This window comes from Mus musculus, chromosome 11 (assembly GCF_000001635.26).
Source record: "Mus musculus strain C57BL/6J chromosome 11, GRCm38.p6 C57BL/6J".
Lineage (NCBI taxonomy): Eukaryota > Metazoa > Chordata > Mammalia > Rodentia > Muridae > Mus > Mus musculus.
Window position 1 is genome coordinate 117,711,990 of NC_000077.6, and position 26,562 is coordinate 117,738,551.

General features: G+C 46.5%; 1 protein-coding gene across 7 annotated transcripts in view; it reads left to right on the forward strand.

Annotated features, from left to right (window-relative positions):
• Tnrc6c (trinucleotide repeat containing 6C) overlaps positions 1 to 26,562 on the forward strand; it is a 109,737-nt gene that overhangs the window by 58,287 nt on the left and 24,888 nt on the right. For all 7 annotated transcript variants that reach the window (XM_030245905.1, XM_006533111.4, XM_006533109.4 and 4 more), the window contains 6 exons: positions 2,137 to 2,463; positions 8,961 to 11,561; positions 20,179 to 20,391; positions 21,621 to 21,787; positions 23,983 to 24,063; positions 26,302 to 26,359. In XM_030245905.1, coding sequence (XP_030101765.1) covers positions 2,137 to 2,463; positions 8,961 to 11,561; positions 20,179 to 20,391; positions 21,621 to 21,787; positions 23,983 to 24,063; positions 26,302 to 26,359 — 3,447 coding nt within the window. The remainder of the gene's footprint in view (positions 1 to 2,136; positions 2,464 to 8,960; positions 11,562 to 20,178; positions 20,392 to 21,620; positions 21,788 to 23,982; positions 24,064 to 26,301; positions 26,360 to 26,562) is intronic.

Genomic DNA, 26,562 nt, shown 5'->3' on the forward strand with positions numbered 1-26,562 from the left:
CAGAAAACAGTGGTGTGGGATCAATTCTCTCCTGCCACCTTTACATTGGATGCCAGAAATTGAACTCAAGTCTCCAGGATTATAAGGCAAATACCTGTATGTGATGAGCTGTCTTCCTGTCTCTTTCAATCTTTTGTAAAAAATACTGGTGGTGTAGTAGGATAGACCTGGACTGGCTTCTCGTGCTGATCTGTGACTGTGTTGTCACTGGCTTAGTCATCTTTGTGGCTTGGGCAGTAGGGAGGCAAGAGTGACCCTCAGAGGTAACCACAGGAGAGAGGTCTTTGGCCTGAAGACTAGAAGTAAGAACATGGGGCCATACTGTGGCATTGGATTTAAGAACCAGGAAGTCATTACAGTGTGCCTTTATGGGCACACACAAACAGAAGAGGAAGATAGGGAGGAGTGGGAAATAAGGAGCAGGAAGAGGCAGCTGACACAGTCTGAGACATCTGGCTTTTACAGAGGAGGGAACTTAGAAGGAGCTGGGAGAACGGGCTGGGGACTTATCCAAGGCTGTTGAAGAAGGGAGCATTTCTCCTCCCTCCGTAGCAACATGAGTGACTGAGATTCTTTTCTCTTGAAAGAATGGTATCTGCAGTATTGAAGCAAGAAAAGATGTAAACATCTATAAACAAGTTAATCTAATACCCAACCTTTAGGTCTTCATGGGTGGAAAATCATGGCCCATGAAGACACCATCCATCTTTCTTCTTTCCCTGAGACCTGCCACCTGGTATACATGTGCCACTAGAAAAGAAGAAAGCAAAACACACAAATAAAAACAGTGCCTCTATGCGATGTCAGCATTTGGGAAATGTGTCACACTATGAGAGACTATAGTCTTAATTCTTAGATGAGTGTTAACAGATGTGTAACACAAAGAATAGTGTGTTGAAGCCAGGCAGTGGTGGCGCACGCCTTTAATCCCAGCACTTGGAAGGCAGAGGCAGGCGGATTTCTGAGTTCGAGGCCAGCCTGGTCTATACTATAGAGTGAGTTCCAGGACAGCCAGGGATACACAGAAAAACCCTGTCTCAAAAAACAAAAACAAAAAAAAATAGTGTGTTGATTGCATTTCTGTTGTGGCAGAAACTTGGGAAGGCTTTGCCTAGTTGCTTTTATTTTTTCTTCAGAGTAAAGTCAAATTTATTTTCTGGGAATGAGAGGCTAAGGTAGGGTAGTAACGCAGTAGAGGCTTGGAAGTGAAAGGTGTTTGGATGGGTTGTTGACACCGGAACACATAGGGTTAGCAGGACTTTGCTCTAGAAAGGGCCCCCGGAGAGTCTTAGGCAGAGTCACTGCAGAGAGAGGATTCAGTGGCTTTCTCGATAGGCACGGGTGGTAGACAGAACCTAGTATACAATAGAGCCCATGCTAGAAGACCACATTGGGCTAATAAAGGAAAGGAGAAAGCTTATAGACCCTAGAGTGTCTTACAATAGTAGCAACTCAGAAGGGCTTACCTGTACCTAAGAGAGATGCCTGACACGGCTAGAGAGAGATCTCAACAGTCAGCCACACTGGCGGTTCTTCCAAAGGCCCCAGCTTCTATTCCCGTCACCCACATAGCAGCATGCAGTCATCCGTAACTCTAGTTCTAGGGGATCTGATGCCCTCTTCTGGCCTGCATGGGTACTAGGCATGCTCATGCAGGCAAAACACCCCAACACGTAAATACAATACCTGCAATTGTTTCTTAACTCAGTAGTATAAAGCTTTTATTCAGCCATAAAAGGAAAGACGTTTATAAGTTAACTAGGTAGAAACTTTCCCTCTCTATTTTGGATAATGGTTTACACGGAGAGTGATGGTAGGTCTGGGTATTAAGGGTCAGATCGAAAGATCTGTGCACTGATACACTTGTTCTGCATCCTTGGCCACACATCTGGGACAGCACAGCAGTGTTGCAGGTAAGGTCTCCATACATGCTCACTCTGTCATGCCGTAACACAGCGTGCAGAGGACTGTTGTTTGTGTAGACGCCACACAGAAGGTCATGCCCACACTCACTCGGGCAGTCAGTATACAGACAGACTAAACAAGCAGTGCCTCCTCGGGTTGCTGGGTATATTTTATTTGAATTTTAAGGTGTTATTGAAGCTTTGGGTCATTTTTCCTTTTGGGTCTTTTCAGTGCCAGAACTTACTAAGACCTGTTCAAGCCAGCCCCAACCTGCCGGTACCAGTCCCAGTACTTCCACCAGCACTATTTCTAGCGGCAGCAATGGCAAACGTGCATCTGCCTGTGGCCAGCAGCCAGCTGCATCCCGTTACCTGCCTCGGGAGGTGCCTCCACGCTTTCGCCAGCAAGAACAGAAGCAGCTGTTAAAGAGAGGCCAGCCATTGCCCACAGGGGGTCTGACCAGTTTGAACTCAGCACAGGCTGCTGGACCTGCAGGGGCCAGCCCTCCTCCCCTCCCTGGAGCTGGGGCACAGCAACATCCCAGCAAGCTCCAACAAGGTAAGGACCATGAAGATTGGGACTTGTTTGGTGTTAGGGATAGGACCGGGACCTTGTAATTGCTAGGCAGGTGCGTGGCCATTACGCTGTCCCATCAATCCTGAGGCTTTCTTTCCATGTGCCTCTATTACCCACTACTCAGACTGAAATGAGAGGAATTTTTGTGTCTTACCTAGAGTTTGAGGCTAGCCTTTGCACCATAGTGGGACCTTGTCTTGAAAAATCTATAGATATATAGATTCACACATAAACACAGACTGGGCAGGAAGCTTATCTAGATACTTGCATGGTCACCATAGAACACGAACACGCACACACGAGTTGTATAGAGTATAACTCTTATGGATAAAAAAAAAAAGTCTGAAAATTCAATCAGTCTATATAATGAGTATAAATGAGAAGTTGCTCTCAGCTCCCAGACAGCTTCATTTTACCTTCTCTTCTCCCTCCAGTGTCTGGCAGTGTTGCCTGCTGAGTGTTACTATCACCTCGCTGACCCAGCAGCCCCCTCAGACACCGACATAGTCCTAATGTGCAAATTCAATTTTCTTTCTACCACAGCTATGTCTGGTCAACACGTGTTATCTGTGTGGCCTCAGAGGTGACAGTACTTAGTTTTCCCTAGAGGTCCGTGTGAAGGGCTGCCCTCCACTGCCTGTATTTGGAGATTCCTGTGTCTGTCCCCTATCACTCCTTTTGGATCTGTAATGTGTCTGTCTGCTGGGTATCTCAGAGTCTCACCTCTCAGCTGAGGTGAGAGCTTGGGGAATGTCCAAGCTTGCTGTGTGTGACTGACTAGGTGGGGTGGAAGTCTCTACTGCTTCTGCCACCTCTAGCCCTGCATCTTCATCTGAAAGGAGAGGTCTGCTCTTCAGAATGCAGTCCCTTTCCTTTTTGATGTCAACATAGTCCATGTTGTAGGATGACCCGATACTTGTGTATTAAAAGTAAGTTCTAGGCAGGAATGCCAGTGCATGCTTTTAATTCCAGCACTGTGTTAGAGTTAGAGACAGGTGTATCTCTGTGAGTTCAAGACCAGCCTGCTTCTATATAACAAGTTCCAGTCAGGGCTTAATAATAGAACCAGTCTCAAAAGTAATAATTATTATTATCATCCCTGGATATTTGTAATGTTTAATAACATGAGATGGCAATGAAACGTAGTCAGTTTAAAGCAGAAACAGACTTTGATAATGATCTACCAATTCAAAGGTCTATTTTCAAGCATCAAACTTACAATAGTTAATTCTATGCCTGCAATTTATATATAACTGTGTGGGTAATTTACCTCATGGAAACTGGGCTCTCAAATAAGTGTGCCCAATGACAAGTGACAGAAGCCTAAAATGCCCAGGAAGCAACTGAGGGGAGACCTCCTGGCAGCCTAAGCCAGAGCCATGGGTATAGAAAAGGTAGGCTTACTAAACGGAAGACATGGGCTACAAGCCTTTACCTGGACAGGGTGGGTTCTGTGCGGGCCTCTGCTCCTTCGAAGGTGTGGTGAGAGGTGGAATGGTCTTTGCAGCCACAGTCTAGATGTTCATTGTACAGGTGTGCTGCTGGTGAGTGAGACCTGGGCTTTCTCACAGAAGATCCCAACAGGAAGTTAATGGGAGAAGAGCTTGTTTAACCAAGTGGAGGAAAACCTACCCTGCCCTGATGACATGGATATATCTGTGCATACACAGAGGAGCTCACACAGTGTGCTCATTTCTGAAGAAGCCTTCTCTGTCACGTTGTCTTCTCTACAGACCGTGGCTTCGCAAGGGTTCAGGGAAACGCCAGCTTGAAGCTCTTGACTTCTTATTTTCTATTTTCTCTCCTTCCCTCCTTTCTTTTCTTTCTTTTTATCAGGGTATCTTTGTGTAGCCCTGGCTGTCCTGGAACTCACTCTACAGACCAGGCTGAACTCAAACTCAGAGATCCACCTACCCCTGCCTCCCAAATGCTGGGATTAAAGGTGTGCAGCAGCACCACCCAGCTAGAATTTGTTTCTTTTTTTTTTTTTTTTTTTAAGATTTATTTATTTATTATATGTAAGTACACTGTAGCTGTCTTCAGACACTCCAGAAGAGGGCATCAGATTTCATTACAGATGGTTGTGAGCCACCATGTGGTTGCTGGGATTTGAACTCAGGACCTTCAGAAGAGCAGTCAGTGCTCTTAACCACTGAGCCATCTCACCAGCCCAAATTTTTTTTAAAAATTTTTAAACAGTTTTTTCTTCTGCCTAAATGTATTGTATTTGTGTCTACTTTGTACATCTATAAACAGAAGCTCCGACTAGTATGTGCTTCTTACACCCTTTTTGGATTGAAGCAGGAAAATAATTAAGAAGGTGGACTTATGCCAGTTTACATATAGACCTTGCATAGAATATTACGTTGCTGGTCTGCAGGTGTTGAGGGGTTGTGTAGAGGAAGGCAAGGAGGAATGTAAAACAAAGGGGAAATACCAGATTTTTTGCATTCAGCCAATAGGAAATATGCCATTATTATTTTGGCTAGCTTTCAAAAAAATAGAAGGGATGGGGAGAGGTGGCTCTGGTTTGAATTGTCACTGGGTCCTGAAGTAAACTGTTTTTGAGAATTGAGAGAATTTAGTATCAGCTATGGTTAGATCATGAAAGCTTAAAGGACCTGTTACAGTCAGAGCCTGGTTGCCAAGGGCCATCTTTTCCACAGGGCTGCAGCTATTTCCTCTCCCTAAAGCAGGAGAGAAACAGACCCTGAGCCTGGAGCAGCTGCTTCTCCCAGCCAGAGTGACAGGCAGCTCTGAGCTGCAGTGCTGCACTGAGCAAAGCCATGACCATGGTGCTGCCTACCTACCATGCTGCCAGACACTCCAGGCAGGCACACCTTCCCTACACTACCCCTCATTGTCTCCTCATACTCTCAACCTTGACATGTCGTCTCTTGTACGGAAACACGACGGCAGATTATTCTTTTAGAGACATTATCGTTTACAGCAAATTTTTCTGTGTTCCACATTGCTGGTTGTCTGGGCTGTAGCAGCGGACAGATGAGATGGGAGAGATTCTGCCCCTCCGTTGGAGGAATTTAGAACACAAAGTACTTTCTCCCTTGAATTTTTTAAAATTAATTTATTTTTTATTAGCTATTTTCTTTATATACATTTCAAATGCTATCCCAAAAGTTCCCTATACCCTCCCTCCGCCCTGTTCCCCTACCCACCCACTCCTGTTTCTTGGCCCTGGCATTCCCCTGTACTGGGGCATATAAAGTTTGCAATACCAAGGGGCCTCTCTTCCCAATGATGGCCGACTAGTACTGGTTAGTTCATATTGTTGTTCCACCTATAGGGTTGCAGACCCCTTCAGCTCCTTGGGTGCTTTCTCTAGCTTCTCCCTTGGGGGCCCTGTGTTCCATCCTATAGCTGACTGTGAGCATCCACTTCTGTATTTATTTGCCAGGCACTGGCATAGCCTCATACGAGACCGCTATAACAGGGTCCCTTCAGCAAAATCTTTCTGGCGTATCCAATAGTGTCCGGGTTTGGTGGCTGATTATGTCTCCCTTGGATTTTTATATGAAGTCAATTTTACATGTGGTAGAGAGGGAGGGTCTCAAGAGCTAACGACAGCTATGCTCTTTGACCCAAAAACCAGAGGCAAGGAATCTGTGCTCACAGTAAATATTAAGGGACACACATGGTCAAAACCACCAGGGACTGCTTTCTCCAGTTTGTGGTTTGTCATTCAGTTAAAAGACCTGTGGTGGTGAAGAACAAACTCCTTTGCTGTTTGTGTGAGTGCCAATAAAAGCATTCAACAGAGTCCTAACTTTCCTACCTGACCAAGTCACTGCCTGATATGGATGTGGCTTACTATAGCTTTTGGGAGGTCTGTGTTATCCTCTGGCTGGGGAGAACGCTCAGGGGCTAAGAGCACTGACTGCTCTTCCGAGTGGTCCTGAGTTCAGTTCCCAGCACCACATGGTGGCTCACAACCATCTGTAATGGAATCTGATGCACTCTTTTGGTGTGTGTCTGAAGACAGCTACAGTGTACTGGTATAAATAATAATAAACAATATTTTTTAAAAAGAGAAAATTTTATCCTCATAGGGTAATGTGGGTATTTAAACATCAAGAGGAAAGCTTTTTCCCTTGTTGTTGTGATTCAATCCTTTAATTATTTTTATTTTTTATTTTTTTGGGTTTTTTGAGACAGGGTTTCGCTGTGTAGCCCTGGCTGTCCTGGAACTCACCCCGTAGAGCAGGCTGGCCTCGAACTCAGAAATCCGCCTGCCTCTGCCTCCCAAGTGTAAAGGTGTGCGCCACCACCGCCCGCTGATTTAATCCTTTTGGATTTAGTCACTTAAGACAGCTATGTTGCTTAGATTTTTATAGAGGCTACTATTTATAGAACATATAAGCCATTTAAACAGGAAAAAGAGTATTTAGCGTTACACTTGAACCTCATTTATCTTCCCTTTTTAGGGGAGTTGCACTGATGTGTGGTAACTAGCAGGAGAGTCTTGTTTTGAAGCATGAGTTTTGGTTCCTCACTACTTAGGAGTCTCAGACTTCAGCTGGTCACCCCACTTCCCTCACCTTCTCTTCCCTGTGTGCACAGTGGGCCAGGTTTGTTTGTGAGCCTCACTAAGCTTAGGCTCATACTGTGGTCAGCACCAACCTTTGAACATAGAGAGCTTCGTTTCCTGCCTATCCCCCAGCTATGTTAGTTTTTACGTCAAGCAACAAAGCTTGTGTAACTATTTTCAAAGGTTGATATTGAACACAATATGTTCCTTCTGATGACTGTGATAGTTCTTCAAGTGGTCTTGACTTTCCCTGAGCTCCATCCAAATTAGGAGAGTGGGAAGCTGGAGAGGTGGCTTAGAGGTTAAGAGCGGCTGCTCTTCCAGAGGACCCAGGTTCAATTCCTAGCACCCACATGGCAGCTCACAACTGTTTATAACTCCAGTTCCAGAGGATCTGACACCCTCACACAGGCATATATGAAGGTCTAATACCAAATGTAGATATAAAAATTAAAATGTTAGAGTATATCAGTTAGGGTCCTCCAGAGGAGCAGACTTAGAGCGGGAATTATGTGGGGTTTGTTATACGCTAATCCAGCAGTGGCTGTCTACCAATGGAAGGTCTGAGATTCCAGCAGTGATTCAGCCCACGAGGCTGGATGTCTTAGCTGGCCTTCAGTGTACAGGAGAATTCCAAAGACGTAGGCTCCACTGCCAGTGAAGGCACGGGCTTTACAGCTGGAATGAGCAGGCTGTTAGCAAGCTTGCTTCTTTGTCCTTATAGAGGCTGCCTGCCAGGGTGTAGCCCAAAGCAAAGGTGGATCCTCCCATCTCAAAAGATCCAGGTTAAAAATGTGTCTTCCCACTTCACATGATTTAATTCAGAAAAAATATCCCTCCCAGATGTAAACGAGTTGACAATGAGGAATATCCCTCCCAGGTACACACTTGTCAACTGAACACACAGTTATATCTCAGCAGATGGTATTGTAACAGGAATAGAACCTGTAGGCATTTGGGCTAGTGGCTTCAGGACCTTCTTGGGTCCGATCATATATATTCTGTGTCCATTTGATTGGATTGCTGCTGTATACATCCTAGTTTATAAGTTGGAGGGTTTGGTAATACTCAGCTCATGATAGAAAGTTCAAGTTGCATGATAACTTGGTGGCCCATTGATTGTCAAATGATCAATTTTCACTAGCAAGCCAAGAGCTGTCTTTCAAAGAGAGAATAGTTGTCTGCAGCCAAGGGTTGGTCCTTGCTCCTAAATCCCAAAGGTCTCTGTGAGTCATCTGTAGGCCTGCTAAACACCCTAACAACATCCCTGTCTACCACTGAGACCTCAGGCACCATTGGCTCTGCAGGACCATATGGTCCAATTGGTAGAGCAACCTGCATAGTAGCCTGGACCTGTTGAGAAGTCTTCTCCTGTTCAGGCTCCACACGAAGCTAGCACCTTCCCAAGTCACTGGGTCTACGGACCCTGAGTAACACACCCAAGTGAGTAGATGTGCTGTCTCCAGAATCCAGACAGGCCCATTAAACGCTTCTTTCTAAGTGCAGTAACTCATCCTTCACTTTAGAAGAAATGGTACACATGCCCCACACCATTAGATTCCTAAGAATTTCACCAAAGTAGATTTTTGAATGTTGGTTGCTGTCTCCTGCACAGCAGGAGCTAGTCCAGTCATCTTGATAACATCAAGGAAACATTCGGGGTTTTAAGGGGTTGGTTGGTTGGTTGGTTGGTTGGTGGTTTTTGTTGTTGCTGTTTTGTAGTCCTGGGATGGAACCCAGGAACTTAGATGTGCTGGGCAGGTGCTCTACCACTGAGCCACACCCACAGCCCCTTATGCTTTTTATGCATTTTTCAATGAGAATTGAGAACTTAAGATAAAAAGCTAGTTTTCTCCCCAAAACTAGTTCTTAGTTGATTCATTGACAGATGGGAGGAGAATCTAATTTTGAGTTTTGTTTCATCTTTTTCCAGATCTTGGTCACAGTGGATTGGTAGATCATTATGAAAATTCCCACTGGGGACAGCATCCCTCTTACAGAAGTGAAGCCAACTGCAGCTGGGATAAAGTGATAATAGACAGGACTGAGCCGGAGGTGTGGCCGTCCATCCCAGTAACTGAGACGGAATCTGCCTCAGAATGTCCTACCGACACTGACTCTGCCTCCAACTGTGGCTCAGAGAACAGTAGCATGGCTACAGGGAGTGCCCAGAGCAGCTTCCCGAGCCACCTGAAGAAGACAAACGGCAGTCATGGCACCAATGGCGCACTCGTCCAAAGCCCTTCTAACCAGAGTGCCCTTGGGGCAGGAGGAACCAATGGGAACGGGGGCGTGGCCAGAGTGTGGGGTGTAGCCACAAGCTCCAGCTCTGGCCTGGCTCACTGCTCTGTTGGTGGTGGAGATGGGAAAATGGACAACATGATCGGAGATGGGAGAAGTCAGAATTGTTGGGGTGCTTCTAACTCCAATGCGGGCATTAATCTCAACCTTAATCCAAATGCCAACCCAGCTGCCTGGCCTGTACTCGGGCATGAAGGAACTGTGGCAACAGGCAACCCTTCCAGTATTTGCAGTCCAGTCAGTGCCATAGGTCAGAATATGGGCAGCCAGAATGGGAACCCAGTGGGCGCCCTAGGTGCCTGGGGAAACTTGCTGCCCCAAGAGAGCGCAGAACCACAGACATCCACTTCTCAGAATGTGTCTTTCAGCGTACAACCTCAGAACCTTAACACTGATGGACCAAATAACACTAACCCCATGAACTCTTCACCAAACCCTATCAATGCAATGCAGACAAACGGACTGCCAAACTGGGGCATGGCTGTTGGTATGGGGGCCATCATCCCACCCCACCTGCAAGGCCTTCCTGGTGCTAACGGATCATCAGTCTCTCAAGGCAGTGGGAGTGGTGGGGAAGGAATGGGCAGTTCTGTGTGGGGACTGTCCCCTGGTAACCCTGCCACAGGAAGTACCAATTGTGGGTTCAGTCAAGGGAATGGAGACACTGTGAACTCAGCATTAAGTGCTAAGCAGAACGGATCCAGCAGTGCTGTGCAGAAGGAAGGGAATGGAGGGAACGCCTGGGACTCAGGGCCTCCTGCAGGGCCTGGCATCCTTGCCTGGGGAAGGGGCAGTGGCACCAATGGCATTGGTAATATCCATTCAGGAGCTTGGGGCCATCCCAGCCGAAGTTCTTCTAATGGTGTGAATGGGGAGTGGGGGAAGCCCCCAAACCAGCATTCCAGTAGTGACATCAGTGGGAAAGGATCAACAGGGTGGGACAGTGCCAGTGCTGCCAGCCAGACCCCTGCCCTGCAGCCTGGCAGTGAACACATGAACTCGTGGGCCAAAGCCACATCTTCTGGAACTACAGCAAGTGAAGGAAGCAGTGATGGGTCCGGCAATCACAATGAAGGAAGCACTGGGAGGGAAGGGACAGGAGAGGGCCGGAGGCGAGACAAAGGGGTTCTAGACCAAGGGCACATCCAGTTGCCAAGGAATGACCTTGACCCAAGAGTTCTGTCTAACAGTGGTTGGGGACAGACTCCCGTAAAGCAAAACACTGCCTGGGAATTTGAAGAGTCCCCTAGGTCTGAAAGGAAAAATGACAATGGGACAGAGGCCTGGGGTAGTATAGCTACTCAGCCTTCAAACTCAGGGGGGAAGACTGATGGGTCCATCATGAACAGTACAAATACCTCTTCAGTATCGGGGTGGGTCAGCTCACCACCTGCCGCCGTGCCAGCAAACACAAGCTGGGGAGACAGCAACAACAAAGCGCCAAGTGGCCCAGGAGTTTGGGGGGACTCAATAAGCTCTACTGCTGTTAACAATGCTGCTGCCACCAAGAGTGGCCATGCTTGGAGTGGGACTGTAAACCAAGAGGACAAATCACCCACCTGGGGTGAGCCTCAGAAGCCCAAATCCCAAAACTGGGGAGATGGACAAAGAGCAAACCCAGCCTGGAGCACAGGGGCAGGAGACTGGGCAGATTCATCATCTGTCCTTGGACATCTAGGGGATGGAAAGAAAAATGGATCTGGATGGGATGCTGATGGTAATAGGTCAGGGTCTGGTTGGAATGATGCCACGAGATGTGGGACCAGTGGCTGGGGCAGTGGCACAAATGCTAAGGTGAATCCAGGTACAAACTGGGGGGAGTCTCTCAAGCCTGGTCCCCAGCAGAACTGGGCTCATAAGCCCCAAGACAACAATGTGAGTAACTGGGGAGGAGCTGCTTCTGTTAAGCAGACAGGGACAGGGTGGATTGGGGGGCCACTGCCAGTCAAGCAGAAGGACAGCAGTGAGGCGACTGGCTGGGAGGAGCCTTCCCCACCCTCCATCCGACGCAAAATGGAAATTGATGATGGTACCTCAGCTTGGGGGGACCCAAGCACCTACAACAATAAAACTGTAAACATGTGGGACAGAAACAATCCAGTCATCCAGAGCAGTACCACAGCCCCTGCCACCCCCACGACCCCCACCTCGAGCAGCACCACACACCGGGCCGAGACGCCGCCTTCACACCAGGCTGGCACTCAGCTGAATCGGTCACCACTGCTCGGGCCAGGTATGCTGGGGGCCCTCTGGTCATACCATTGGTGTGTACTCCGTGCCTGTGTAAATTCTTGGACTGAAACTCTCATAGCAAATGACTAAGTGGTGTAGCTGGTTTCCAAGGGAGGAAACAAAGCAAATTCTTGTAGTTTTCCAGGGAAAAGATGTGCTGGGTGGTGTGCTCAGTACTGCCAGGGCTCCGGCCATGTTGTCCTTTTCATCATGCTTCCAACAGTGAGGGGCTAATTTTAATTTTGTTTTGACCTTAAGTTTTACTGTGCTGTACGGAACCTTTGGGCAATTGTCCTTCTTTTATAGGAGCAACTCTGAAGCCTTTCTGCCATGTGGCTATAGTTTTTGTCTGCTTAGATCACTTGTTGATGGTTCTGTGCATCTCCTTGGCCTTGGCCCAGTTGATGAAGTTTTACTTGATCGTAGACACCACCCAGTCAAGTACAAGCAAGCTCATTCTTCTGCCCTGTGCTGTGCATACAGTCTGGGGCTGCCCATGCCATAGTGCATGCAGCCTTTGCATGGCGCCCAGCACTGGTGAGGAAAGAAGCCTGGGACACCTCCTGTTATTGTGTGTTCTTTTGCAAGATGTCTTCATTGCTAGATAAAACAAGTAGTTTTCCATCCTGGCTTTTCTTTAATTGCCTTGGCACTTGATGAGATAGGCTACCAGTCCCAGAGAATCTGATGAATCTACAGCAGAGCTGTTCCACTCATAGTTTTAAAGTTCCGCCCTGAAAATGGAGCAGTCTATAAAACATGAGAGTCATTATACAAGTTGTATTTTTATTTCAGTTGCAAGTCAAATGCAAAATCGGACTGACTTATGTTTGGATTCTGTGCTCTGTAAAAGTAGAAAAGAAGATGCTGGGATGATCCAGCTGGAAGCTTAAATAGCTGTGAGAGACCAGGCCTGAGTTAAAACACGGGTGACACGGGTGGAATGCAGGTACAAAGTGCTGTGCTCCAAGCACAGAGTAAGCCTGACTCTTGACAATTGTACTCACCAAATGGCAGCACTTGTGTGTCCAATTTACAACATAACTCTATTCTGATACCAGATAAAAGCAAGGAACTAGAGGAAGCTTCAAGAGACCTGACTCACAGACTGACTTCCTGGCCTCCTGCTCTTCCTTAGCCAGGCCCCAAACCAGCCTTGTCTGTATAGTAGCATTTAGAACTCTGTCCTTGAAGCAGTATTGCAGAACTTGAGCAGTGACTGAGGTCACTGTTGTCTGTGTGCCCATTGGCAGGAGCTCTCCTCACGAGGCAGCAGCTTCCTGCAGTTGCACTTCCTGGTGGGCTTAGTGGTCGTCCTGGAAGCACTAAGCTTAGAGATGATGTGAAGGAGCTGAAGGCCCTGCTGTAACTACGTGCCATGCTGTGCGCTGAGCAGAAACTGCAGCCCCTTATCCCACTTAGCTGCACTCTGAGCCCTGTCCCATGTGCCTCTAGGATCAGGCTTAAAGTCAGGTTGCTTCTTGGTAAAGCTACTCTGTCCTGAAGACTGCTCTTCCTTGTGTGTCACAGAGTCTCAGATGTAGAGCCCTGCTTGTGGTTTTAGCTTTTCCTTCCTGTTTTGTGTGCTGAGGGGCTTGAGGGGGTAGTTCTTTATAAAAGTTTGGGGGGTGTAGTGTGCTTATGTGTGTATGTATGTTCACGTGTGTGTGGACATGAGAGGAAGCAGCTGTACATGTACATTATTACTTGTAGAGGTCAGAGGTTGATATTAGGCATCTACGGTCACATTCCGCCTTGTATACTGAGACTCAAGTAGTCCACCTAGATAACTTGCTCCATGGATCTCTTCTCCAACTCCTGAGCACTGGGATTGCAGGAGCCTAGAGTGTAGTCCTCTTGTATATATGGCAGCCACTTTACCTCCTGGCCCATCTCTCCAAGATTCTCCTGAGTTTAAATGTACCCTAAAAAACAAGAGGAGGAAGTCTTCCCACCTAGACATCTTAAGGTTTCTTCATAGTCATTCTGAGCCCAGTGTGCAGGAGAGTGTGGCCTTGGTAGAGAGGCTCAGAGAAGCTGTTAGAGTAGGGGCTGAGTGCTGGTTGACTGCCACATGTAAACTGGCTTCTGTGGCCTTGAGATAGCTTAACGGGGAAAGGTACAGGCCGCCAAGCCTTCGCATGCATTTGGTTCCTGGGACCTACATGGTGGTGGAAAGGGAGAACCGACGCCTACAAGTTGTTCCCTGACGTGCACTAGTCTTCTCTCCTCAAAAATAGGAATTGTAAAAAATTTTTAAAACAAATGTAAAGATGTTGACTTAAAATACTATTGTGGCAGTCAGCCTTCTGCACAAGAGCTGAGTGGACAGTCAGCGGCAACCTTGCTCCGTACCATCTTCTGCTCCCATTCCATGATGTATGCAGAGGACAGTTGGGAAGAGCAGGTAGGAATTGTTAAGTAATTGGACATCATGAAGAAGGTCTTACAGCAATAAGCAAGCTGCAAAGAGGCGCAAGGGCAAGTGGGACTTTTGTAGGCATCTGGACAGTGTCTAGAGGCCCCGTGAACCATGAAACAGTTCTGAGCAGAGCTTGAAGGCTTAGGCTTTAAACTAGTCATTCTCACTCAAATGTCTGCACAGGGAAGCCTGTGATGGCGGTCTGGGGGGATAGCCTCGGGGTGAAGGGGGCACTTAAAAGGAGCAGTGCCTGGGGAAGCAAACAAGTGGCTCAGAGTTGGGGGACTCAATGCTGGTGGATGGGGATGACACCAAAGTATTCACATGAAAGTTGAGATCTCAGCATAGACTTCACTAAAGAGACCACTGTGAGAAAGTAACTGAGTAAGAAATTATCGTCAACAAAAAAATTACTTGGAGGCTAGAGAGGGTAGGTGCAGTGAGCTACAGCTCCGTGAACAAATGCTTTGTTAGCGTGCCGAAGGCCCTCGGGTTCAGTTCCCAGCCCCAGAAAGAGAATGCCTCAAGTAGCAGTACTGGACACATTTAAAAGCTTATAGAAAGGGGCATGTAGAGAGATGGATCCAAATGGGAAGGCCCTCTGTTTATCAGGTGAGTGACCCACACTCCAGCCTGTAGATGAGGTAAAGGACAAGTACCCAGCCAGGCCATTAGTGGTCAAGAGCTTGAGGGTACCAACACTCTCCATGAAGGAGAGAGAAGGTGTGAGAGCAGAGATGTGAAGTCTGATTGCCCAAAAGGCTACCTGGCAGTGACATACCAAATACTAAGTAAAATCGTCCCTGGCCTGTAGGTCCCATATAGGTCCTATAGGCCAGGGAGGGAGGATGACAAGAGCCCAGGGAGGCCGTGCATGGTTAAGGGTCAAGCCTGGGCACTGAACAGCTCCTGGGTTCTGATTGGAAGATTCAGCAGCTGGGGTGGGAGGAGTGTCCTTTGTGTGTGCATTTGCACGTCACTATCCCACACGTGCTCCCCTGGTGCCTCAGTGCACCCTCTAGTATCACTTGCCACCTAGAAATTCAGGATGGATCTATCTGAGGCTCTTTGTCCTGGATAAAAGTTCTAAGTTACAGATTGTACCAAGACTCACAGATGTTGCCAGTTGGTACATAAATTTTGTGAATCAGCCTTTTTAGTGAAAAAACAATGTTCTGCTAGAAGCCTGAAAGTAGGACACAGTGGCATCGTGTGGCAGCATCCCACCAGAGTGAATGAAGGGCTGTGCTCCCAGTCACACACTTGCACCAGCCCAGAGGGCCCCGGCACTGGAACTAGCCAAAAGGTCTGGGCCAACTTCCTTCTACTGAACTCAATTATATTAACTGTCTGCTGCCTCAGCATCTGAACATCTAGTTCCTGGTTTGATTATGTGTAGGTTTATGTCTACGTGTGGGTGTGTGCTCATGTGAATACAAGTGCGCTCAAAGGCCAAAGACATTGGATTGGATCCCTTGGAGAAGTTACAGACCAGTTGTAAGGTACATGGTATGGGTGCTGGGAGCTGAGCTCAGGTCCTCTGGAAGAACTTCAAGAGCTCTTAACTGCTGAACCATCTTTGTAACTGATAAATGACTGTTGCTAAGCACTCCAATCTGAAGGACTTGAAAGAATGAAGAAAATGAGGAGGAAAGGTAACTGATTGGGGTGGGGTGGGGGATAGAAAGAAAAAGCTAGGCATAGTGGTGCATACCTTTAATCCCAGCACTCAAGAGGCAGAGACGGGTAGATTTCTGTGAGTTCAAGGCCAACCTGATTTATATAGTGAGGTCTAGGAAAGCCAGAGGAAGCAGAATTTGAATATTAAAACTCAGCGTATAGAGTGTATGGTATAATGCACATCATTGCAATCTCAGCCCTCAGGAGGCAAAGGCAGAAAGACCAGAGTTTGAAGCTACCCTAGACTATGCAGTAAGTTCTAGGCCAGCCAGAACTAGATGTGAGAAACTGGTTGAAAACAATAGTGGGGGCTGGAGAGAGGGCTCAGTGGTTAAGAGCACCAACTGCTCTTCCAAAGGTCCTGAGTTCAAATCCCAGCAACCACATGGTGAATCACAACCATCTATAAAGAGATCTGATGCCCTCTTCTGGTGCATCTGAAGACAGCTACAGTGTACTTAGATATAATAATAGTTCTAAAAGAAAAGAAAAAAACAATAATGATACAGCATAGCAGAAGAAAGGCCAGTACTAGGTCTCTGCGTTGTGATCTGTATATGGTACAAATGGAAAGTACTTTGAGAAGAGTTAGTACTTTAAAATGCCACCACAAGCTGGAGGTGCTGCCTCATGGCTTTAATCCCAGGGGTCGGGAGGCAGAGGCAGGAGAATCTCAGACTTTGGAGGAAACCTGGTCCACACAGCAAGCTCCAGGACATCGTAAGGGCCTATCTCAAAAGAGAGGGGAGGAGGCACCACCGTGGCCCTCATAGCATGAAGTAGTCCCATCAAATATGCACATGTGTGCATTCAGGTGTAAGTGTGTGCACGTGTGTATGGAGACTGGAGGGGAACACCTAAGAGGTGGTGACCCATGGGACTGGAGCTTACCGGTTTGACTAGATTGGATCTTCCCATCTTTTCAGTACTGGGATTATAAGAGCTCACTGTGTAACTGTATTTTATGAAAGCACACATGACTACCAAATTTAAAAGCAGAAAGGTGTACTATTGACTATTTCTTCTAAATGCAAAACTTGGCTTCCCAGACCCTGTGTCCCTGCCTTCAGCTTCTGGAGTCTGCATATTCTTAAAGGTATAGCAGTATCATAGAAGCTTCTGTGAATTTAGATACCATTAACAAAGACAGTGTTTTTCCTATCTGTAGGCCCAAGAAACGGCCAAGTTCGGTGTATGGTATAGCATGTGATGGTGTCATGTGTTTTTCTTATAGTGTCACTTTCCTCTCCCACGGGAACAGAGTGGCCACACTTTGCCCCACATTCCCTATGGTATTGAAATCTCAGACCTAAAACAAGCTACCTCAGAATTGCAAGTAACCAGAGCCTGTGTTTTTGTAAGCTTGTTGTGAAGCTGTTCTTTGACCCCAGAGAAGTAGCAAGTAGGATTCCAAACAGACTGCTGGATGACAGCCACAGCAGCTGCCAAGCTGGATCAGACAGGCTGAAGCACAGGCATAGGCTTTTCATGACTCCACTCAGATCCTTCATTCCAGCAAAAGCATCCATCACTTTTAGTGGTTAACCATGTTTTTGCTGTTAATAAAACTTGGTATTTTATAGGAATTCTGCTTTTCTTTGACCTGTGCTAGTTTTATGTAATTTCTATTTATGTCAGAAAATATGGCTTCTCCATGAACATAGTTTTGTGTGTTCAGTCTTACAGGGGTAAATGATACAAAACAGTTTTGCCCGGTTCTTATATTGATAGTGAGTTTCCGGGAGTCTATTTAAAACCCATGTGGGTTAGGAAATTCTTTGTAGTTTGGCTAACTAGCTTGTTTGGACCTGACCCAGCCTCACTTTGGGGTTAGAACAGTGGTACTAGCCTGAAGAAATGTCCCTGTACCTGTCATCAGATTCGCAACTGCTGTGGAGCTCTCACAGGCTATGCTGACACAGGATACAAAGTCACAGCTCTGTACTACACTTGACAGTGTTTCCTCCTGGTTGCTGATTGTGTGTCAGGCTGTCTGGCAGAACCTGAAGCTGTTACATCATCTTGCAACCTCTAATGGGGAATGGCTGAGAACAAGAAAGAGTTAAGTCAGAAGTTATTTGTTTTAAAACAGATTCTGAAAAATGCCAGGCAGCCTGATTATCTAGTGTACTTGGAGATGGGTATTCCATAGCACTTAATTAGCTTGCAGGCACACAAGAAGCAGTAAATATTAATAAAACAGAACAGCAGTACTGTTCAGGGTACTGTCCTCAGTGATAGCTGGGTCTCAAAAGTGCTACTGTAGGATTTGGATTAGGTTTTGTTCTGTTGCTGTTGGGTAGGTTTCTGATTTCTACACAGGCTGGCCTCAGACCTGCAGCTGTTGTCTTTCCTGGCTGTTTAATTCAGCCCTGAGCATCGTCGTTTCACCCAAATGCTCTGGTCACTTTTAGAGGGATTGGTGTTGGGGAAAGATGCTTGCAGAGGGCAGCATAGAGATAGATGATCCAGACAAGATCAGGGACCTCCCCCACCTCCTGTTGGCTATTGTCCAACAGTGAGTGAAGTCGCAGTTTGTCATGTTCTGGAACCTGTAGACGATGTACCAAAGTAGAATAGTAGCTCCCTGTGAGGGTCTTGAAGTCTGAGCAAGGGAAGAGTGCTCTGGAGAAGCTGATTGAAGAGACCTCTGCACCCTACCTGAGGCGGCTGAGACAGGTTTGAGGCTGCTCACCAGGTTGGCAGTTGGCGATGGTCTGGAAAGGCTGACTTTGCACTTGGGTCCACTGCTCCTTGTTCCAAAGCTTTCTTTTCAGACACAAATATGAGAAGGTTTTATAGACTGAGCTTAGGTGAGTTAACTACGGAAAAGCCATGTCTCATTCACTATACTGAACCTCGGGAGAGCTTGACTTCGGCCTAGGTGGGGGATTGGTGCCTTCTTAGAGCGTCAAAAGCTAGAGAACAGTGTCCTTGCTCAAGCTTCAAGACCTCCCTCCAGGGAACAGTGAATCAGAGGGGCTGTGACGCCTCTGCTGTTTTGACACCAGGACTCTAAAATTAGCCTCCAGTCACCAGCCAGAGGGAGTCCATTTTCAGCAACATTGCAATAGTTTTTTAACAGAAGAGAGGACTTTTGTCCTTTTTGTAGCTATGGACAGGGAGGAGAATTCTGCTTTCCTGTATTTTATAGGACTGTGGGATTAGTGTATCTGTACAGAATTGGGAAAGGTGCCTAAATATGAAAGCCCGTGAACCTCATACACAGGCTTCCACCGCAGGACATTTATTTAAAAATAAATAAATGGGTGGCAGTTGGAAATCCAATGTGGTCCCTTGAAATCCTATAAAGTGAATGCACTCACATTTACACACAAAAAAGGAAAACTCTTCTGGCAAAAAAAAAAAGAAAAAAAAAGCATTTAAAAATACTTGTTTGCTTGGGTTTTGTCGGTTGGTCGGCCAGGTGAGGCAGGGTCTCGTGGGTGTTGTGTGCTGTCGCACGGAGCTTCATCCACCAGCCCTGCCACTGCTGGTCTGCTTGATCCAGCCAAGTTCTGTACCAAAAGGCGTTAGGCTTGCTCTAGCGGCCACACTTAAACATTTGACATTATTTTAATGCTGTGCGTTTAAAGCTATTGTCTATAAACTGAAAATGCTTGCTCTGAACCAGAATTGTTTAGAATATTTTAGTTTGTCACATATCTTCTAGAGACTAGACCCTGGGTCTTTGTGAGTCTTTCCAGAGACGAGCTTGGCCCAAGGAGACAGTTTGCTGAGTGGTTCTTCCACTTCTCCCAGGGCTTTAAGATGTGAAGCCAGTGAGTCCCCCACTGCATACATAGGGTTTTCTGTTGATTCCTAACCGGAACCAAAACTCCCTACAAGAAATGGATTCATTAATTCCTATGGTCTGACTGTTTAACTTACTTAATTGTTCTGTTAGTATCTTGTAATCTGGCCTTCAAAGACATGGCCGTGGAGGAATGCCAGATCAGGAGAATCCTGGTCCTGCTCTCCGCTGCTGATCGGCGCTTCTGATGACTGGTTATAGTAACGCGTCATCTGTGGGAATCTTCATTCAGTTGCTCCCATAAATCTGAAAAAGTGCTTTTCAGTTTGGTTACTGATTTCTGTGTAATTGCTGGTAACTGATTTGTATAACTTACCAGTTGTTAATAATTTGCTGAAACTGTTGCCCAGCAGAGAGCTTGAAATTTATAATGATTCATAGCTACATGCCCTTTTTGTCATTAATCAGGGTTACTGCATTTTATTAGAATAAAGAGTGCTGTGGGAACCGGTTCCCTACTATCATTAGTAAGAAAATTAAAAATTTCACAATTGAGATAATATTCATACTGAGACCAAACAGTTTGGAGCTGGTCGCACCCTGTACTCTCCTCCTTAGCCTCTGAGCTGATACACCCTGTGGAGTTTGCAGCTGTTGGCATTGCCAGCAGAGGCAGGGGCTCCTTGGACGTGCAGGGTGATGAGGTCTGTTGATTTGGAATGGCACAGCTTGACTTTCACTTGCATTCTCCCCCATTCCCAGTTTCATCCGGCTGGGGAGAGATGCCCAGTGTTCACTCCAAGGCCGAGAACTCCTGGGGAGAGCCATCTTCCCCTTGTACCCTGGTGGACAATGGCACAGCAGCGTGGGGGAAGCCTCCCAGCAGTGGCAGTGGGTGGGATCATCCTGCTGAGCCGGTGGTGCCATTTGGAAGAGCCAGCGCTCCTGCTGCCGCCCCAGCCCTGTGCAAACCAGGTATGCCAACATGCCTGGGCCTAGCACCTAAGACGTGGTTCACGGGGTGGAGAAGTAGATCAGTAAGGAAGGTTATTTGCTGTGTAAGTATAAGGACTAGAGTTCAACTCTCCAGTGCCGACATAAGAAGCCAGCCGTGGCTACATGTGCCTGCAACCCCCAGCATTGGAGGGCAGAAACAGGTGCATCCCAGGAGCTCCCTGGCCAACTAGTATAGCCAAAATGGCTAGCTTCACCATATCATAATGGAGTAAGGTAAAAGTGATAGAAGACGACACCACCTGATGCATTCCTTTGCCCTTCATGTGCACACATGGGTTATGAATTTATAGATTTATATGCCTGTACCACACATGAAATAAAAATGGATCTGAGGATTCTATTTATAGAGATTTTTTTTTCACTGAATTTTAGAGCTTATCTGTTGTTGTTGTTGTTGCAAGGCCCTGGCTTACATCATCCCTATCTTGAAAAGACCAAGAGGGGCTGGAGAGATGGCTCAGTTGTTAAGAGCACTGACTGCTCTTTCAAAGGTCCTGAGTTCAAATCCCAGCAACCACATGATGGCTCACAACCGTCTGTAATGAGATCTGATGCCCTCTTCTGGAGTGTCTGAAGACAGCTATAGTGTACTTACATATAATAAATAAATAAATCTTAAAAAAAAAAAAAAAGACAGAAAAGACCATCAATAGAAACAATAGATAACTATTTCCACGACTGCAGAATTGTTTGGGGTTTTTTGCTTGTCAATAGATGTGTGTCTTAAGTTGGTTGACTGATTTGAGGCAGAGTCTCACTAGGTAGCCCTGGCTGGTCTGGCACTTTGTAGATTGAGTTGATCTCAAACTCACAGAGATCTTCCTGCCTCTGCTTCCCAAGAACTGGTATTAAAGGTGAAGCTAAGACCTAAAAGAAAGGCAGTCATTTTTCAGGAGTCCTCATTTAAGTTGCATTTTCATCTGAAGAGACTTCTACCTCCCCTGTGGCCTTGGACTTGGTTTTAGAATGCCTTTGTGTCGGGTGGAAGGCAGAGTTGATTGAGGAAGTTTGGTTCAGTACAGCTGGAGTTACAAAGGAAAACATTACACATACATCCTGTACCTCTGTAAGAGAAAAGAAATAGGGATAACAGTAGGTCCTGTTTCCCCGCCCCTCACGTATTCTGGTGACACAGGTTTCTTCTCAGGACAGGTGAGTCTGACAAGTTCCTCACTGTTCTCTTCCAGCTTCCAAATCTATGCAAGAAGGCTGGGGCAGCGGTGCGGATGAAATGAACCTGGGCACCAGCCAGTGGGAGGATGAGGACGGGGACATGTGGAACAACGCTGCCTCCCAAGAAAGCAGCTCATCCTGCAGCTCCTGGGGCAACACCTCAAAAAAAGGACTTCAGAAGGTAGGTGCTGCTGGGGAGCTCGGCCGGTGCCCGTCCTGCAGGCGAGGCAGGTCTAGTCATGGCTGGGAAGACAGAACTCACTCCAGGTAGTCTTGGGACCCTAGTCTCTCTGTACATTGGCAAAATCGAAACTATTTTCAGGGCTGGGCATGGTGGTGCATGCTGTTAATCCCAGCACTCAGGAGACAAAGGTAGGCAGAGCTCTTGAGTTTAAGGGTAGCCTCGTCTACATAGTGAGTTTTAGGACAACAGAGTCTACACAGAGAATCCTTGTCTTGAAAAAAAACAAAAACAGCCGGGTGGTGGTGAAATCCGCCTTTAATCCCAGCACTCGGGAGGCAGAGGCAGGCGGATTTCTGAGTTCGAGGCCAACCTGGTCTACAGAGCGAGTTCCAGGACAGCCAGGGCTACAAAGAGAAATCCTGCCTCGGAAAAAAAAAAAAAAAAAAAAAAGACCCAAAAGCTATTTTGAAATATTGATAGAATACATATTGATGCAGCACTGCTGGTGGCTCTGCACATTTGTAGCTCTTTGGGACGTTGTCATCGAACGTGAGAATGAGTGCGCTTTAGTGCAGCAGCAGTCAGAATGCATCTGCACCTCGTCACATGAGGAACCAAGCACTTGCCTTGGACGTGTGCAAAAGAACATACCTAGCACAGCACAGGCGTTTGTAGAAGGAAGGGGAAGCATAGCTGTGTGTATACATGTAATAGCTTCTGTATGCTGTTCCAAACCTTCTGTCCTCTGGAATATAGATAATAATCTTCAAAGAGAGACTTCTTGGAAGAGATCAGGGTCTAAGCAGTATTGAGGACTTTTTACTTTATTTCTTTTGTAATTTAGAATTACTGATTTATTGATATTTAGAAAATGGTATTAAAAATCATTCATTAAGAAACAAACAGAACCCAGAACTTGAAATCAGCCTGTCTGTTGATAAGGAGTAGAAATGATTACAAACATGAAGAGAAGTCGTTTTACAGTGGGGCTGGGTAATCCAGTTGCCATAGGACCAGAAATCCTGAAATAGTAAATTGCAGTGGTAGAATCTGGCCCTGGCAGCTTGCTGTCCCGGTGAGCTGCCTCCCAGGGCTCCAGCGCCGTGTGCTCTGCTGTGGAAGAGGGTGCCGTGCACACCTGCAACCCCAGCACTTGGGCAGTAAAGACAAGGAGGATCAGGAGTCAAGGTTACCCTCAGCCACACAGCAAGTTTAAAGCCAGCCTGGGCTACATGAGCCCCTGTCTGTCTCAAAAGGAGAAAAGGGAGGAAACAGAAGGGAGGGAAGTAAGGAAGGGGAAGGGGAAAGCAAGCACGTTGCAGCCATGCTCTGTGGGAGGCCTGGGTTTAGTTGGCTCTGTTGACTGTGAGAATACTCAGACACCCTTCCACCTTGTGCGCCTGGTTCCCAGATTCCTGTGCCCTGTTCTTGGGCTGCCCTTTCCCTGTGGTCGGCCTCTCTCCTCCTTTCCTCTAGCATCTCTGTTCATGTTCCTTGCCTCTCACCTGAGTGAGGGCCAAACTATGGATAAAGATACATCATTAAGATCAGCGGACTGTTGTTCCTCTCTTATGTGGCGTTTCCTCATTTTGTCCTTGTTGAGAATAAATCGTATATGAAGGTAAAAACCGTGAAATGTTTAGGAAACTTGACAGTGTGGAGAGCTTCCAAGGCGTTCCTGTGACCAGTGGGAATAGTCTACTCTTATAAGAAGAGAAGTAATTACCCTGCTTTTTGTTAATCCATAAATGACAGGCATAACCAGCCTTCAGATGCACCCTGCAGTTTCCACAGTGTTAACCCAAGATGATGTGGGCTCTGAGCGTCAGCACAGTTCAGTGATAACTCACAGACTCTGTAGCTGCAGCCACTGAGTTTGGGTGATCACCGGCTGTTGTTGTTGGGGTTTGTTTTGTTTTATTTGGTTTTGGGTTTTGTCTTTTTTGTTTGTTTGTTTTGTTTTGTTTTTGTTTTTTTTAACAAGGTTTCTTTGCATAGCCCCAGCTGTCTTGGAACTTGCTCTATTAACTAGTATTAACCATGCTGGCCTCGAACTCAAGAGATTTGCCTACCTCTGCCTCCACGTGCTGGTAGTTTAAAGGCGTGTGCCACCACCACCCAGGTGTTGTCACCGATTTCTGAAACACGTTAAAAGTGACTCCTGGCCTTTTCCTTTGCCCACTCTGTTCCAGGGCATGAAGACTCCTGGCAAGCAGGATGAGGCCTGGATCATGAGCCGGCTGATCAAACAACTCACAGACATGGGCTTCCCGGTAACTGACATCCTGATGCTCCTGCCCCGAGTCTCCAGTGGACAGCCTGCAAGCATTCCCTAGCCAGTCTGTTGTATGTGATGAGGCACAGATGCTCTGTGGATGGCGTCACTATCTAATTATCTGTTTGGTTCCTTTGGCCTGGGCCATAAACAAAGAATTACTCAGTTTCCATCAAGAATGACTCTTCCTAAGACAATGTATGATTTGTAATTTCCATAGACATAGACAGTTTCATATTTTCTGTGATTTATATTCACAAGTGAGTTTCCTTCCTTAAAGAGTAAGTGAAAAGACACAGCAGGAAGCTGAGTAATTAGACACCAAGCTCCCATGGCAGTCTAACAAATGAGCCTCCTTCCTGTGTCCTGAAGCTCCTCAGTCTTCCCAGTGCCTAGGTCAGGTGACAGTGTGTGCCACGGGCAAGCCCTTCATGGCTTCCTGCCAAGTCATGTCCCAACGTGCACCTGTTACTCAGCCACTGTGTGTGTACCTGAGAGGAGTCCAGAACAGCCTCATGCCTTAGACTGATGCTATATAAATGAGCAGGCCACTGCCCTGTGGTACAGCCTCTCTCTAAATGGTCCACAGAATATTGTGATGGGCATCCCAGCATGCCCCTCCCCAGCCCCATGGCCATCTCAGTGTACCCTCCAGCCCCAGCAAATTTGGCTTTCTTTTTTTGTTTAAGTTTGTTTCAAACATTTAAATTATTCTTTAATTTATATTCATGTGTGTGAGCCTATCTGCAGTTATGAGCCTACAAAGGCTAGAAGTGAATGTGCGATCCGCTGGGACTAGAGTTTCTGATGGTTACGAGCCACCTTGTGGGTGTTGGAAACTGAACCAGAGCCCTCTGCAAGAGCAGTACGCTCTCTTAACCTCTGAGCCATCTCTCCAGCCCTTATTTTTATATTTCAATTCATTAATTTGTTTATGTGTGTAGTATTTTGTCTGCTTTGTGCCTGTATCCCACATGTGTACCTGCTGCCTTTGGAAGCCAGAGGCAGACATTGGGTCAATCCTACAGTTAGAGTTACAGAGTTACAGACTGTTGTCAACTACCTCGTGGGGGCTAGAAAGAGCATCTTGTGCTCTTCATATGTATATATGTGTGCCTGGGTATGAGTTTGTATGTATGCGTGTGGTTCCTGCAGAGGCCAGGGAGGAAAAAAAAAAGAGTATCAGATCTATTGTGAACCACCAAGTATGACACTGAATTATGATCCTTTGCAAGAACTGTGTGTGATATTAACTGTTGAGCCATCTCTCCAGTCCCTAGCAAACAACTTTTGATTTTCTTCAGGAATTGGTCTGTTCTGATAAAACAACAACAACAACAAACAACAACAACAACAACAAAATAGTTACCAGTGTGAATCTGATCTGATTGCTTTTTTGTTTCTTGGCCAAAAGTTTGGGTGATAGAGACTGGGGTTGATGACTTAACGAAAAGTTGATGTTACATACCTGCTGGCACTCAGAGTGACAGATAAAACGGGGAAGTGCATGTGAAGAGTCCAGAGCTCTGCAGTTCTGCTGAACTGTCATCGTTCAGTGCAGTGCAGAAACCAGTGTAGGTGTACTTACAAGCTTCCTACAGCCTCACTGTTTAAAGACTGATTGGTTTATCTATATGTATGTGTGTGAGTACACTGTAGCTGTCTTCAGACACCAGAACAGGGCATCAAAATCCATTACAGATGGTTGTGAGCCACCATGTGATTGCTGGAAATTGAACTCAGGACCTCTGAAAGAGCAGTCAATGCTCTTAACCGCTGAGCCATCTCTCCAGCCAGCATATTTTTTATTTCTGATATTAAATACAAGTTTTCTTTCTATGCTTTTGAGACAAGATCTCACTGTATAACCCAGACTGGCCTCAAATGCATAGAGATCTGTCTGTTGAGATTAAAGGTGTGAGCTGTAATATCCAGCCAACTGTAAGTTCTTGACTCTCCATTCTCTAGAGTTTTAGCTACAAGTGTTTTCTATTACAAGACACCTCTATAGCACTCAGGAGGCAGAGGTAGAGTGTACATATAGATGCACCATCATACCTGCCTTTAAAAATTAAAAAAATGCTGTCTCTGACCTCAACAAAAGAGAAGAACATTTCTAATTCCAAAAACTAGTGCCAGTCACCTCTTTTCTACCGGACTGCTGAGATGTTTGGGAGTTATTCTCGTTGTCTATCTGTGTGCACTGCTAACAAGAATTCTCCTTCTCCCCCACTAGAGAGAGCCAGCCGAAGAGGCCTTGAAAAGCAACAGTATGAACCTTGACCAGGCCATGAGTAAGTGACAGGGCTTCTGTCCCAGGTGCCTCTTGGGAAGTTTTGCATTGTAGAACCATTTGCTTATAGTCATCATTAAACCTGACGAGGTGGGTAGAACAGGCTCGGGAAGAACAAGCACAGAACCCCAGTCATGGCAGGGGCCTCTCCTGGGATAGCCCCACAAAGGCTCCCACAAGCCTGTTAGCCACAAACCCTTATTT